The 17,147-nt window shown below is 43.9% G+C and overlaps 1 protein-coding gene across 1 annotated transcript in view; it reads right to left on the bottom strand.

Moving 5' to 3' along the window:
* The window catches only part of LOC126336521 (glypican-5-like), a 1,532,390-nt gene extending 1,515,991 nt beyond the window's left edge, over window positions 1-16,399 (bottom strand). The window contains exon 1 of the mRNA XM_050000310.1: window positions 15,951-16,399. Coding sequence (XP_049856267.1) covers window positions 15,951-16,221 — 271 coding nt within the window. The 5' untranslated portion in view covers window positions 16,222-16,399. The remainder of the gene's footprint in view (window positions 1-15,950) is intronic.
* Window positions 16,400-17,147: the final 748 nt, after the last annotated feature.

Below are 17,147 nucleotides of genomic sequence, written 5' to 3'. Positions count from 1 at the left end.
AACGCTCCAAAAACAACTGTCATCGTTGTGTTCATGGGATATGAACAGGTCGGTGATTATCACCAATGAACCTGGACACCGCGTATAAAATGGGCTCGATATTGATATCAATCGTTATCCAAAGTTTTGGCGTGGCCATGCTGCTCACTCCGGCCGCCTACGGTTAGTAGAGGCAAATTAACTTTACAGTACTCCTACACAAAGACTGAATATACATAAAATTTGGTTGAGATTGCTCAATACGTTCCTCAGTTACGCTTCTAAGATACGCCCTCTTCACCCTCAGCAGTATGGGATGTAGATCGTTCTTTCTCACCAATGGTTTTCTCCAGATAGAAAGTGATGTGTGTACCGAGTCTGATTGAAATTGGTCTAGAAGATGTAAAACGCACATAAATATGTAGATAATTCGCTCTAAGATGCCAGTAGGTGGGAGACGCCACAGTGTTGATGTTTCAGCCAATACCCAATAGATGACAGCACTAACCAAAACCACTTGTTACTCAGAACGTGCAGTTTGTAGGAAAAAAGTAGTTGTCTGCATTTATCCATCAAAGACAAAGTAATCGGAGGACTATTGACTTAGAGTTGTAAGCAAACAACTTATAATTCCGTTCTCGTGGATGTTTGATGATCATGATGGGTGTTTTGAAAATATCCCACAAACAGCGACAACAATGCCATAACATACAGTAAATAAGGTAGTATGAAAGTATCTATACAAAACTATATTTCAAAAAACGAACAGTAAAAATGTAATACTGAGTTACTCTGTTTGTACACCTATCCATGTTTTAGATTTAAAGAAGATCATGGTTATAATTTTCACCTAAAATACTTTTGGGGAATAAATAAGTAAACAAATGACAGGGTATTTTGCATCAGGGCGTCTCACAGTTGCCATATTGTTATATGCAAGCACGGGCCAAATTGAAGAGTTCCGAGGTGAAGTTATTGTAATGCCTGAAATCTGTTACTCTATACCGACTCTTGACACTGTCTCAGATTATTGAATTCCCTAACGATTTCCAAAAGGGAATATACCATTCGTCTAGCTCCAACTAACATTCCGACTTCAAAGTCTGTTAAATTCTCGCCGCCCCGGTGGTCTAGCGGTTCTAGGCGCTCAGTCCGGAACCGCGCGACTGCTACGGTCGCAGGTAGGAATCCTGCCTCGGGCATGGATGTGTGTGATGTCCTTAGGTTAGTTAGGTTTAAGTAGTTCTAAGTTCTGGGGGACTGATGATCACAGATGTTAAGTCCCATAGTGCTCAGAGCCATTTGAACGATTTTTTTTTTTTTGTTAATTCTCGTCGTGCGATAATAATCACGTCGGAAAGCTTTTCAAATAAACCCCCCCCCCCCCCCCCCCCGAGTACAAATGGCAGTTGCGCCAATGCATTGCTCTTTTATACGTTGTGTACGCGATACTAGCGACATCTGTTATGTGAGTATCGCTATCCCCTGACTTATGTCGCCTAGTGTACGTGATAGCTGAATATGCAGCTATTGTAGCAGCGTACACTGAAAATAACATAATTTGTAAGCTATCTGGATCTCCTTTTATTAAGTGTATTAAAGTGTTTCGCTACACCGAGGATCTACTTCTAAGTTGGAAATTTTTCTTTTTTTCAAATTCTGGAACAGGCACTTCTTCGATGAAGGTGTGGTGTGCGTACTGTAAGACCTTCGGTAAACACACCATCACATTATTTGACTTGTCGCTCTAACGACGTAGGCGAGTGTCAGCAGTATGTCTCGTGGTCTTATCGTGGCATGTTTATCTTCTGCCGTTAGGTCAGACGATAGAAATGCCACTTGCACGCTAATAGTAGCAGATTGAAGAACTTGATTAATTTTCACACACATTTATTAAAATAATAAAAAGCTTAAATATTACGTAATTTGATTCTGGATGCTGTTTACAATTGACATTCTGAAGTTCCTTTGGTCTTGGTACGTTAATCTTATTCTCATATATCTCTGATACTTGACAAAGTGTCTATACATTTATCTTCCTGGCTATGTACAGGAATATGGTAATCTTATTAGGCGCAGACTGAAACTTGACTGCAGACTGATTCAGACTGACTAATCGGAGGGCTGTACACTCGTTATAATACCTCGAGCGTTGAGGTATCACTGCGCGAGTGTGATCCACGAGGAGAAAAAGTTCTACGTTAGCAGCTATCTCACTGACTGCATTACATATTAATACGCGGATCGGCGGAAGCAGAATTTGGTCCCTCTCTAAGACAGCGCCATCTCGTAGTACGGAGACGGACGAGGGCTGCGCCTGCGCTGTTGTCCTTAGCGGGGCGCGCTCTATTGGGCTCGCAGTTTGGTCTCTTCCCCCAAACAACCAACCAACCAATCTATTGGGAAGGTTGTGTACGCGCTGACTACGCGGAACTATGTGCACAACAGAAGGAATATCTGGAAACGAACGACAGGCTTTCGCTATGCGCAGGTGCTGCTGCTTTTCCCCACACAACGGCTCCCGAAACGGTAGCGTTAAGTTTGGCTGTCGAGCTTCGACCGTCGACCTTCCGCGGCGAGAAATAAATGCAACAAGGCACGGGCCTGCTGCCAGCGCCGGCCGCCAAGCTGGCGAGCAGACCGGCGGGTGGCGGACTCTGCACGGAGCCTGCAGAGAGGGCGGCCGCAGGAAGCGGCCACGTGGGCGGCGCGGCCCACGGCGCATTCCGAAGAAAGCGAAATCGCTGCCAACGCGCGCGCATTCCGCCGCGCTGTACAGGCGCCGCCGGCACTGACTGACAGCGCCGCGAAAACAGACCGCCTGGCGGCGCGGCTCCCGGCTGTACGCTGCAGTCCGGCGGGACCGCGTCTAGCATTTGTACGCCACGTGTTTTGAGGGATCTCCCGTATTGTACCAATTTTTAATCCCCCAGCTTCCTTGTTACTGCCTGTTTCTCCCGTTTATTCATCAATGTTAACTGTTATAAACTGAAGCCCCAAATAAACTGGTACAGACATCCGTATTCAAATAAAGAGATATGTAAAAACGCAGAATACGTCGCTGCGATCGGCAACGCCTACATAAGACAACAAGCACGAGGTGCATTCTAGTTGTAAGGCCTCCGATTTTTTTTTTTTTCTAAATAACTACTCACCCGAAATCGATGAAACTGGCGTTACTTCTCGACGTAATCTCCCTGCAGACGTACACATTCTACACAACGCTGACGTCCGCCCCGGTAGCTGAGTGTTAACGAGAAACTTCCAACCCGACAACGGCTGCATGCCATTCACCTAATTGACGACCCTGTGTGCCCCCGTTGCACGACGTTAGACACGTACGAACATAGACTGAACTGTGGCCCCGCGCGTGAGTGCTGGAAACTGATCCGCCAGATCCTGGCTTTCCTGCTCCGCCGCCCCTACGTTTCGATTTTACCCCAAGAACTCTTTCATCCCGACGCTGTCTATTTCCCTATGACCCGGATGAATGCGGTTAATTGGGTACGAGGAATGGCGATACACTACATATACCGCGATGGAGACAAAGACGTCCTCGATTTATGGTACTATATGATCGACGAGTTTCTGGTCTTAACGAACAGACAGGATTACCGGAACCTTTTTGCGAACTATTTGGGTTCGTCATTCATGGACCCACCACCCAGCTGGGGTGTGCCGGTTGTGAGAAGACATTAACTTGTAGATGTGATCTTTCCACGAGTCCCCTATGGTAACAGAAACAGTCTCTGACTGTGTGCAGCGGCCCCGGGCGCTCCAACGATTGGTGGCTGGTGATGTCCAATGTAATGACGACCGCCCGTTCCTGGCCGCCCGCCTAGCAATGTGACCGCGGCGAGCAAGATGGCCCTTTTTAGTTCACTTTATTGGCAACTTTTTGCGCATGGCTGCCTTGTTTTTTTTTATGCATTCTCAAAAAAAAATGGGATGGTGCTGGATTGCTATTCCGACTATCCGGGTTCACATCTCTCGTGTTCTATTTATTTTTATTTTTTCACAAAATTATGGACTGTCCGTCCTGCTATTGAAGTGTTTGTTTTCTTTCTGTAGGCTTGGCAGATGTCATACTGCGCAATGGTTTAGAGTATGAGTCGTGTGGTAAGAATACATTACCGTCTCAAGTAAATGTGATGAATAGTGAGAGCAGGCGAGATACCACATAGTTGTCTCACAGAAATGAAAACCCAAATAAACGGAGCTATGTAACAACAAAAGAATTTAAGAATCAAAACGTCCAAAAAAAAAAAAAATGGTCTAGGGGGAAAAAAAAAGTTGGTAGAGCACTTGCCCGCGAAAGGCAAAGGTAAAAAAAAAAAGTCGGTAGAGCCTGATACTCTCAATCCCAGGGTCGTGGGTTCGAGTCCTACGCTGGGCGGAAAATTAAAAAAAAAAAAGTGGTCAGCGCGACAGACTATCAATCCAAAGGGCCCGGGTTCGATTCCCGGCTGGGTGGGAGATTTTCTCCACTCAGAGACTGAGTGTTGTGTTGTCCTAATCATCATCATTTCATCCCCATAGACGCGCAAGTCGCCAAAGTGGCGTCAAGTCGAAAGACTTGCACCAGGCGAACGGTCTACCCGATGGGAGGCCCTCGTCACATGAAATTTCATTTCATTACAACGCTGACGCCATGATTCCGTGGCAGCGGCGAAGGCTTCTTTAGGAGTCTGTTTTGACCACTGGAAAATCGCTGAGGCAATAGCAGCACGGCTGGTGAATGTGCGGCCACGGAGAGTGTCTTTCATTGTTGGAAAAAGCCAAAAGTCGCTAGGAACCAGGTCGGGTGAGTTGGGAGCATGAGAGGAATCACTTCAAAGTTGTTATCACGAAGAAACTGTTGCGTAACGTTAGCTCAATGTGCGGGTGCGTTGTCTTGGTGAAACAGCACACGCACAGCTCTTCCCAGACGTTTTTGTTGCAGTGTAGGAAGGAATTTGTTCTTCAAAACATTTTCGTAGGATGCACCTGTTACCATAGTGCTCTTTGGAATGCAATGGGTAAGGATTACGCCCTCGCTGTCCCAGAACATGGACACCATCATTTTTTCAGCACTGGCGGTTACCTGAAATTTTTTGGTGGCGGTGAACCTGTGTGCTTCCATTGAGCTGACTGGCGCTTTGTTTCTGGATTGAAAAATGGCATACAGGTCTCATCCATTGTCACAACCGACGAAAAGAAAGTCCCATTTATGCTGTCGTTGCGCGTCAACATTGCTTGGCAACATGCTACATGGGCAGCCACGTGGTTGTCCGTCAGCATTCGTGGCACCCACCTGGATGACACTTTTCGCATTTTTCAGGTCGTCATGCAGGATTGTGTGCACAGAACCCACAGAAATGCCAACTCTGGAGGTGATCTGTTCAACAGTCATTTGGCGATCCCCCAAAACAATTCTCTCCACTCTCTCGATCATGTCGTCAGACCGGCTTGAGCGAGCCCGATGTTGTTAGGGTTTGTTGTCGCACGATGTTCTGCCTTCATTAAACTGTCGCACCCACGAACGCACTTCCGACACATCCATAACTCCATCACCCCATGTCTCCTTCCACTGTTGATGAATTTCAATTGGTTTCACACCACGCAAATTCAGAAAACGAATGATTGCACGCTTTTCAAGTAAGGAAAACGTCGCCATTTTAAGTATTCAAAAGAGTTCTCATTCTCGCCGCTGGCGGTAAAATTCCATCTGCCGTACGGTGCTGCCATCTCTGGGACGTATTGACAATGAACGCGGCCTCATTTTAAAACAATGCGCATGTTTCTATCTCTTTCCAGTCCGGAGAAAAAAGCTCGGAGGCCTTAGAACTTGAATGCACCTGGCGCAGTTGTTAGATCGGTTACTGCTGCTGTAATTAACACACAGTAAATGGAAAGACCCCATTGATAAATATAGACTTCGTTCAGAAATCGGTAGCTAAGGTAGAATATTCAAAATTTCTAGGTGTATGCATTGATGAGGAGTTGAATTGGAAAAAACACACTGAGGATCTGCTGAAACGTTTGAGTTCAGCTACTTTTGCTATTAGGATAATTGCAAATTTTGGCGATATGCATCTGAGTAAATTAGCTTACCACGCCTATTTTCATTCTCTGCTGTCGTGTGGCATCATATTCTGGAGTAACCCATCATTGAGTAAAAGAGTGTTCATTTCACAAAAGCGTTTACTCAGAATGATTGCTGGAGCTCATCCAAGATCATCCTGCAGACACTTATTTAAAGAGCTAGAAATCTTCACTGTAGCCTCACAATATATATATTCACTCATGAAATTTGTTATTAACAACCGAAACGAATTCAAAAGTAATAGCAGTGTACGTGGCTACGACACTACGACACTAGGAGAAAGAATGATCTTCACTACTCAAGGTTAAATCTAACTTTGTCTCAGAAGGGGGGTAAATTATACTGCCACAAAAGTCTTTGGCCACTTACCTAATAGCAGCAAAGGTCTGACAGATAGCCATATAGCATTTAAAAGGAAACTAAAAGAATTTCTTAATGGCAACTCCTTCTACTCATTAGATGGATTTTTGGATATAGTAAGTGGGAAATTACCCACAAAAAAATTAAAAGTATTGAGTGTCATGTAATATCTTGTCTAATGTAATATCTTGTATAGACACCTTTTATTAGCCTGACATGTTCCACATCATTACGACGTGTCTTATTCATGATCTATGGAACAAGTACTAATCTAATCTAATGACAGGCTGACAACATTTGATTGAGTTTGAACGTGGTGTCTCAGTCGGCGCACAAGCGATGGCACACAACATCTCCGATGTAGTGATGACGTGAGGGTTTTCCCGTACGACCATTTCACGAGGTTACGGTGAATATCAGGAATCCGGTGAAACATCAACTCTCCGACACCACTGAGGCCGAAAGAAGAACCTGCAAGAACGGGACCAACGACGACTGAAGAGAATCGTTCAAGATGACAGAAGTGCAACACTTCCGCGAAACTGCTGCACATTTAAGTGCTGGGCGCTCAACAAGTGTCAACGTGCGAGGCACTCAATGAAACATGATCAATACGGGCTTTCGAAGCCGAAGGGCTTCATGTACCCTTGACTACTGCACGGCACAATGCTTTACGGCACGCCCGGGCCCGTCGACATCGACATTCGACTGCTGATGGCTGGAAACAGATTGTCTGGCCGGACAGGTCTCGTTACAAATTGCATCGAGCGGATGGACGTGTACGGGTATGGGGACAACGTCATAAATCCATGGACCCTGCCTGTCTGCCTGTCAGCAGGGCACCGTTCAAGCTGGTGGAGACTCTGTAATGGTGTGGGGCGTGTGCAGTTGGATCAACACGTGCCCCTGGTCGGTTGTATCATATTGATCGTCAAATATACGAAGCCCTTTTCTTGTTTAACACGAGATAGTAAAGTGTATATATGAAGTATGTTGTCTTATGTGTTGTTGTATAATCAGTCTAATCTCCATGTCTACGGTCCCCAATCTCTGTTGAGTTCTTTGTTTTACATTATGCCAGTCATCTACCATGGCTTCGCTCGGACAGCACTAAAAAAGCGGCAGCTCAAGATATCGCCGATATTCAAGGTATACACATGTCTTGGCCAGAAATGAAAGTGACAAAAGTGGGAGCTCCAGATGTCCAAGCCTTGAGAGAAAATAGCATTTATGGTGCGGGTCGGGTGCAGCATCAGGCATTTGTGTTTGTTTCCAGGTGGTGGTTGGTGCAGTGGAAAGAGAACACATATCCGGAGCTCCTACAGCTGCTGTTTCTCGTATAATTGATGTTGGTGCAGTATTACATCTGAGGGCCGTAGGGTCGAGTCCGAAAGAGGGAAACATCCATTTCTTTTATTGTTTTTTTTTTTTTTTTTTTTTTACTTTCAACTCATTCTTTACTTGCAATGCATATGAACCGGGATGAAGCTCAGTATACTGCATTTGTTAATATTTACGTAAGAGCATGAGGGATTATAAGGCGTCCACGAGAACTTTGTCCATAAAATTAGATACTGTTAACATTTTACAGTTGTTGACGTAAAAGCGCTGGAGAGTTATTCTCTGTAGGGGGAGCAGTAACTTTTTCGGCATCTTGCACACGTTATAAACGTCGCATTTTTACAACGCTGTTCAGTCTCTTCCCCCAAATCAACCAAATACCCGACATGGTCGTTTTAAAGTTTCTATAAAAATCTAACTTGGTTTACATTCGTAAAACGTTCGCTGTCATCGCACAGTTCGGCAGCAAAACGTGCGTAACGCTTCATGTCGCCAAATAGTGGCGAGGATAACTGGTGATGTATAGTGGAATCTGTTTTGATGTACTCTTTTCGGGATGTGATTCTTTTTTTGTCTCGGCGAGATAAGAGCAGTTTGGAAGCTTTTTTATAAAATTCAATACCTTAGCTGACCTCGCAGAGCTGTACCGGCGGAGTGAGTTGGCGGCGAACCACGTTAATACTACACAGTGGCGATTCTACCTGACCATGAAGTATGTCGTCATACAACTGTGAATTTGTTGTCTGCCTCTCGAGTCAGTTAACAGAAGAATTTGTTGTTCTGCACGTATGGCTTCATCACGAATCAACTTTTTTTTCGTATAACGCTGTTTTAAATTTCTCAGATTTTGAGGAAGTTATGGCGATATTTCTACGTTCTGGCGCCTTATCATCCACAGTGTTTGGAGTCCTCGGTTCAAAACAGATAGTACTCTCTTGTAGGCATACGTAGACTGTTGGCAATAATTTTCCCGAAAGAGTTCTAGCACACGAGTTGATTACTTTATATTAACATTTCGGTTTATTTGCAGTATTTATTTGCACTGTGCCAATGCTACTTTTTTGTTTTAATCGTTGGGTTTGGTCGTTGCGGTCGTTAAACTTCGTTTATTGATCCTTCCACTCAGGTTTTTTTTTATTACAGAGGCCACCTAGCTCTCTGATCGAACACGCTGAGCTACCGAGCCGGCTAAACTTTATGCCGGACGGAGACTCGAACTCGGGACCTTTGCCTTTCGCGGGCAAGTGCACTACCTCTGAGCTACCCAAGCACAGTGCTACTTGGAACTATGCTCCTGACCGCACTCAAAAATTCTATTTTTCTACGCACTTGGCTATCTGGAGCTCTTTTGTCGCTTTGATTTCTGAGCAAGCTTTGCATATAGCATAAATTTGAACGAAATCAGTGGTGACTAGTAGGTCCGATTCGCTTGTTTGTACAGCCGGACGGCTCGCCCGGCTACCGCGTCAGCTTTTACCAGTGACGTCATTTGGATGCAGTCGGGGCACACGAGGAACATGGGCCCTGAAATGAAATTACGGCATCACACTACTCGGCTTGTCTGCCACACGTCGCGAACGCTCGGGTCCGTGCAGGGCCCGTGGGAAATCAATATGTAACTGAAAAGGTACCCACTAAAGGTCTGAAGTCTGTCATGTTTTATAGAGAGCTTGCACTCATTTAAACGTGCTGTTGCGAACCATTTAACATCTGTTAAATAGTTACCTGCTCTCCGCCGTAGACGGCTGCTGGCAGTTGCAAAACCTGAAGTGTCGCGTCCTGTGGCGTATGCGCAAAGGCCTGTCTTTCTCTGCGGCTGCCTTAGCATTGTTACTATTTTATTCCTCTGGTAAACATGGTCACTACATTTTTATATAAATGATTAAATATACGTAAGGGGACGTAACATAAAAAAGCATAATATAAAAAACAAACACTCGTAAATATTATAACTGAATATCCAGTTGTCGAACGAGTCAACATATATACAGGGTATTACAAAAAGGTACGGCCAGACTTTCAGGAAACATTCCTCACACGCAAATAAAGGAAATATGTTATGTGGACATGTGTCTGGAAACGCTTAATTCCCATGTTAGAGCTCATTTTAGTTTCGTCAGTGTGTACTGTACTTCCTCGATTCACCGCCAGCTGGCCCAATTGAATGAAGGTAATGTTGACTTCGGTGCTTGTGTTGACATGCGTCTCATTGCTCTACAGTACTAGCATCAAGCACATCAGTACGTAGCATCAACAGGTTAGTGTTCATCACGAACGTGGTTTTGCAGTCAGTGCAATGTTTACAAATGCGGAGTTGGCAGGTGCCCATTTCATGTATGGACTAGCACGGGGCAATAGCCGTGGCGCGGTACGTTTGTATCGAGACAGATTTCCAGAACGAAGGTGTCCGGACAGGAAGACGTTCGAAGCAATTGATCGGCGTCTCAGGGAGCACGGCACATTCCAGCCTATGACTCGCGACGGGGTAAGACCTAGAACGACGAGGACACCTGCAATGGACGAGGCAATTCTTCGTGCAGTTGACGATAACTCTAATGTCAGCGTCAGAGAAGTTGCTGCTGTACAAGGTAACGTTGACCACGTCACTGTATGGAGAGTGCTACGGGAGAACCAGTTGTTTTCGTACCATGTACAGCGTGTGCAGGCACTATCAGCAGCTAAATGGCCTCCACGGGTACACTTCTGCGAATGGTTCATCCAACAATGTGTCAATCCTCATTTCAGTGCAAATGGTCTCTTTACGGATGAGGCTTCATTCCAACGTGATCAAATTGTAAATTTTCACAATCAACATGTGTGGGCTGACGAGAATCCGCACGCAATTGTGCAATAACGTCATCAACACAGATTTTCTGTGAACGTTTGGGCATGCATTGTTGGTGATGTCTTGATTGGGCCGCAGGTTCTTCCACCTACGCTCAATGGAGCACGTTATCACGATTTCATACCTGTGCTGCTGCTAGAACATGTGCCGTTACAAGTACGACACAACATGTGGTTCATGCACGATGAAGTTCCTGCACATTTCAGTCGAAGTGTTCGTACGCTTCTCAACAACAGATTCGGTGACCGATGGATTGGTAGAGGCGGACCAATTCCATGGCCTCCACGCTCTCCTGACCTCAACCCTCTAGAATTTCATTTATGGGGGCATTTGAATGCTCTTGTCTACGCAACCCTGGTACCAAATCTAGAGACTTTTCGTGCTCATATTGTGGACGGCTGTGATACAATACGCCATTCTCCAGGGCTGTATCAGCGCATCAGGGATTCCATGCGACGGAGGGTGGATGCATGTATCCTCGCTAACGGAGGACATTTTTAACATTTCCTGTAACAAAGTGTTTGAAGTCATGCTGGTACGTTGTGTTACTGTGTGTTTCCATTCCATGATTAATGTGATTTGAAGAGAAGTAATAAAATGAACTCTAACATGGAAAGTAAGCGTTTCTGGACACATGTCTACATAACATATTCTCTTTCTTTGTGTGTGAGGAATGTTACCTGAAAGTTTGGCCGTGGCCATACCTTTTTGTAACACCTTGTATATACAGCGGATCTTACGTTGGCCAGGCTGGTTTTCTGCCGGCAGGTATATATTCTGTAACCGGTTATACAGAAGTGAGTTCTGATGAGTAGCACATATCCGGAGCTCCTACAGCTGCTGTTTCTCGTATAATTGATGTTGGTGCAGTATTACAAAATACAGGCAGTGGAGTTGATTTAGTAGCGCTACTAATTATTTTCATTGCTTGCTTTACTTTAACATCACTTTGCCCTGTCCACTGTTTTCCCATACTGGAGCACAGAACTCTGCCGTAGCGAACGTAGCAGTATGAAGAGTATTTGCCTCTGCACCCCTTCCTGATCCATCTATTTTTCTGATGTTGTGGTGTTCACTTTTTTTTTTGCATTTTGTGAGTGGTTCTTAAAAGCAATGGCCGATTCAAAACTGTCTTAAAGTAATTTGGGTATGACATGTTCAGGAGTAACAGTCTCAATTTGCCATAGAGTTATAAAGATGGTAAGCATTTATCTCAGTTTCAGATGCATATGGCTTCAGTCCCCAGTTCTTGAAGAAATCACAAAATGTGTAATGTGTCAATCTGTGGCCGAAGGTCTTTCACGCTCTTTCCTGATTAATAAGCTAGTGTTAGATCTGCAGGAAATTGGATCTTGTTAGCAACAGTGTTGGGTGCATGGCCTGTATGAAGATTAGGGAGCGTTAGTGACAACATAGCAAACATGGTCCCCTTGGTGATACACGAGACGAATAGGGTATGTGGTGATACCAGGTTTCTCCCTTCCGTTCATCCATAACAACACAAACTCACCAGTACACCGTAGAAGCACGCATCGTAGACATCCACTTCTGAAATTCTACATTTCAGAGGTAGGCAATGGCAAACCACCTCCACTAGGTTATGGTTCAGGACAGCGCGGCACGATTTCTGCATCTGCTTCCCTACACTCGATCCCTGAGTGTGGGACTCTGTTATGTTATAGTCTAAAACAAGTACACTATTTTCAGTACAGCGTCTGTGACCGTATTGTACGAAGTTTTCGATGAGACTTTCAAGCGCATACTTTAGTAAATGAAACAAATTTACCAACAAATCTGCTGCGATGGCTGTGGATTTTTTGCAAATAAAGTAGTCTCGATCGCTTATTATACTTATTTACATTACAACGTGTCGGTTAATGCCATCATCAATCTAAAACTTGTAAAACAAAGTTCAGTGCCAGCTGCAATAAAAGCTACGCTTAAGCGTTCACGTATCGGTTTGGCATAGATTTTATTCCAGTTGACAATGAATTGGTTTTACAAGTTCTGATGATGGAATTAGCCCAGACGTCTTAATAAGGAAATGCAGTACGTGATCTAAACAGCATTATGTACATAAACTGTCAAACTCGTTGTTTGGTATTACTGGGGTATCTTTTTATGCAAGAGTGGTCTGATAGTAGCAATATACTTGCCGAAAACAAGAAACATAAAATAGTGCATTGTGATAGGATTCTAAAATATGGTTTTTCCAGTTACAGCAAATAAAGTTTCTTCCTTCAACAACTGGTCTCATCCATTCACACATTTTGCTCGCATCTGTAAATAACCTTTATTTTGAGGTGAGTGAAAATTACGTTTCTTAGATTAAAAAAGAAAAACATATATGCTAAAAGCAAATAAATTTAATTATGAAAGCCCCTGTGTGTCCTGACGTGTTTTGTACTGAAGTGGGCAAATGTATGTTATCATATGGCGTAAGTACGAAATTTTCCGTATTTGCTTATAACAAAGGCCTTTCAAAACAAATGCGCTTGTAGATCTCTTATCTAAATGAAAACCCGAATCAAGCATGGCTGACATAAATATCACAAATTTCAAGAGTGTGGCACAATGTGAACTTAGTATTTGCTATTCTCTTGTTTCATGTTTTAAGAACGCTTTTAAAACAAAGGAAAACCATTTCTAAACGTGATAAAAATTCGAAATCTTACAAAAAGCCTTTAGTGCAATGGTCATTTACTCACAGTACTCATTTAACGAAGAATATTTTGGTTAGAACATCTGTTAGTACTACAATTAAGTCTTTATTTCAACCAGACACGTTTCGCCTCATTTGAAGGGTCCGTCTGTCGTGTAAGAGAAACTCTAATTGTTACCAATTTTCGCTTTCAACTCGCCCTTTTAACATGAATATAGGCCAAACCGTGACCGTTATATTGAAGACTGACGATAGGACATAATAAACAGGAACACATTCGGTACAAATAAAGTATTGTCTACTGCAGAACAATTCATCAACAAATTAGATTTTACAAACATTTTGCTGATAATCAGCAGGAGTATTTAATGTTTAGAGAATGCCGGTGGACCCTGAAAACGTAAATTTCTTTGCAATACCTTCGTGGGAATTGTGTCGAAAAAAGTTAAAACACTAAATGACAATCCTTCGCTACTTCGATATTATTTTAGTTCCTTCTGCATATAGTGTTGCTATTAAAGTGACTTACTTGATATGTCAGAGTACGAAACTGAAATTTTAGGCACGTAGGTTGTCAATAATTTCACATAAGAAACAAAGATATTACTGTAATGACATCATACGTAAAGTACATCTTTGTCAGTTAGGTCTTTAAATAGCCTTCATTGGTAACAGGTTATATTAATTCAATGAAATAATAAAAATCCTGTTTGCTGTTCGTAAACTTGTTTCGATTAATAAAATTCACACAGTAGATATCCTGTTACCGATATTGCTACTTGAATAGCTAACTGAGAACGGTTATTTTACTAATGATATTGCAGAAATGTCTTTGGTCCTGGTATAAATTTGTCGATAAAAAATGTGATAATGTCACTTAGTACTCTAAAACAGTACTCAAACAACCTTAACATGACGTGACCCTGTAAGATTACGTAATGAATATAGCGTTCCTGTGCGACATAGAACGTGATTAATTTTGAAAGGACAATACTGGTATGTTAGCCATTAGAAGTACGGTCCAAACTCCATAGGAGATTTCATCGTGTAAATTTCACTGTTGTAATAATGTAATATCGCTGGAATGTGTATGTTAACTGCAGAACCATTCGAAAATGGCTACAAAGCCAAAATTGGCATAGCGCAGCCAGAAGAAAATAAAATGACAGTTTAATGGTGGAGTAAATATCATTTAGAAGATTATACATGGCTGTGAATGCTAACAAAGAAGCAAATCATCGACGTGAAACGCTGGCGAGGAACGCATTATCGTAAATTCAGACACGAGAACGGGAGATTTCGATGTTCATGTTGAGTCTTCTCAATCTTCATACGCTGCTAAACCAGCGCGGAGCGCTGCGAACGGGGAACACTCAGCGATCAGCTGTAGTCATTCGCTCTTCTCTTACGGTCGAAATGTGCTTTTCCCATTTATGTTGGTACAACAAAGCAAGAAACAAAAGAAGTTGTAGTCACTTTCCCCGGGAATAAACGGTTAATCAGCTCTGCCGGTATCCGATTGTTGACAGCTGAAACATTGCATTTACGTTAGTCCAATATGTCCGTTTATTAAGTCAGTGTAAAATATGTGAACTTACTTCTTCCATAGAAAATGTGCAATATTACTTTTGTAACATTCAATATACACTATCATCTTCCTTAAGTCATTACGTCTCTACTCCGTTACGTAGGTAACACGTCAATTTAATTGCTAAAACTGTTATTTTATATTGCGACTAAAAAAGTATCTGTAATACAATCTATGGCGACTTATTAGAGTCGGCCTACGATGGATGTTAACCGTAGATTACTAAACCCCCGTAAAATTTACGACTACAGTTGAGGTAGCAATTCGCATTGCCCACCAATCTGATATTGATAGTGTGATTTGTATGTGGCATACCACAGGAGTGCATACACTATAATTTATAATCTTCTATTAATAAAAATAGGGATCAGTAAAATTTACGATGGTTTAGTAACAATGTAACGTTCTCTCTCCTTTAGCGTTCTACAGTTAAGCAACTTTTTAGTCGTACAGTTTAAAGGTCTACAATACTAAATCTATAAAAATGACGTCAGATCTAGTTCGGAATATGTAAGAGAGCTGAGAAACTGACTTTAGACGTAATTTCGGATATAAACAAACGCATGAATGGGGCACAGGCCCGGATGCTGCGCTGCAGCGGTGCAACCGTGCAGTGCTTATACTACACACATAAATGCGGGGAAAAATGAGCTAAAGGTTACTTTTATTCTATAGGTGCAGCTACTAATTAAACATAAATATACAACTCCTGGAACGTAATAGCTAAAAGAATTTGGATGGCCTTGTTACAGCGTTCAAATTGCAGCCGATAAAAACATTGTACTGATGAATGTACAAACGCATTACGCCAACTGAAGAGGGCGAAAGGCCGAAACGCATCCTGGCTTAAATAAAGCTTTAAAAACGAGCATGTTGTTGCATTCACAAGCAATTTTATTTCATGACAGCAATATTACGGAAAAAAAGCAGACTTGCCGTGTCATAATCTAGATTAATCAGTTAGCGATGAATGCCTTTTCTCAACTTTGGTGACTCCTAACTGGTTGAGATATTCTGTCCAGAATAAACGGAAAGGCAGCACATGACTTTCGGCAACAATGAAGACGTGTATGTGGGGGTGACAACTCACCGTTTACGGGCGTGTCTGGGATGTCAGCCGAAATGTTTTTGGCTTCGAAGATGGGTCTGACCGCAGCGCACGATTTCACCACATCGTCGGCGTTGTCGTCACTGGGCACCGTGCTCCCGACCACGGTGGCGTAATTACACACGCACAACAGCAGCAGCAGGGTGACGTAGCACACTTCACCCTTCACCATTTTCGCGCAGCCCACGAACCGCGGATAAAAAATCGGAAACAAAACTGAGAAAAGGGACGTCGGCGAGAGGAAACGGCACATGCACTTGTACGCGGGAGCGGCGACTGCTGTGGACAACGGTTTGTGGGAGCTACGGCTGTGGCATGGGCGCGATGCGGCCTCGTGGCGTGGGAGCGTGGCGTAGCGTAGCGACAGCGTCCGAGCGTGGCGCCGCTGTTGCGGTTGCCGGCGAGACTGCAGCCAGCGGGCGCCCAAGGCAGACTGTCCGCGGGTCACGGCGCGCGCCGCGGACCCCCCTCCACCGCGCGACGCCACGCTAAGACCGCGCGCCGCTGGCGGCGTCTGGCGTCAGGTGGCCGCACTCCGTGTGTACTTGGCCCGGCCATCTGCTGGTAAGACCCGAAACTAGTAATGGTAACGAGATACCGTCCATTCATCTTTTAATGCCCGAGCGCGTGCATAATACTGCTCTCACATTTCGTTACTCCTTATACATTTATATCATTAATACTCGCAGTAGACTGTTGTTTTTGTGTTGGCCTCCTAGCTGCCAATTACGTCTTTAGGTTTACTTCCATATTCACACCTAAAGCAACTTATCTAGTTTTTCATTACTTCGACGTCGTCGTTTTATTTTTCGTGGCGTCATCGCTGTATAAAATCTTCTCGCTGATGCGCTCATGCATTGAAGGCGTCCTATCACCCTCACCTCCACCCTCAAGTACCTTGGCGTCACCCTTGACCGTTTCCTCTCCTGGACCCCCCATCTCTGGGCAATCCAAGCCAAGGCACGCTCCCGACTCCGTCTCCTCAAGCTCCTTTCTGGCCGCACATGGGGTCTGGACCCCCCCCCCCCCCCTTCCATACTACACACCTATAAAACCCTCATCCGCCCTATCCTCTGCTACGCCCATCCCGCCTGGATCTCCACCCCTCCTACCTTCTACTAATCCCTTCAACTCCTACAACGCCTTACGCTCCACCTCGCCTATCGCATCCGCCTCCCC

This window comes from Schistocerca gregaria, chromosome 2 (assembly GCF_023897955.1).
Source record: "Schistocerca gregaria isolate iqSchGreg1 chromosome 2, iqSchGreg1.2, whole genome shotgun sequence".
In the NCBI taxonomy this organism is placed as follows: Eukaryota; Metazoa; Arthropoda; class Insecta; order Orthoptera; family Acrididae; genus Schistocerca; species Schistocerca gregaria.
This window is presented reverse-complemented; position numbering and strand designations above follow the sequence as displayed.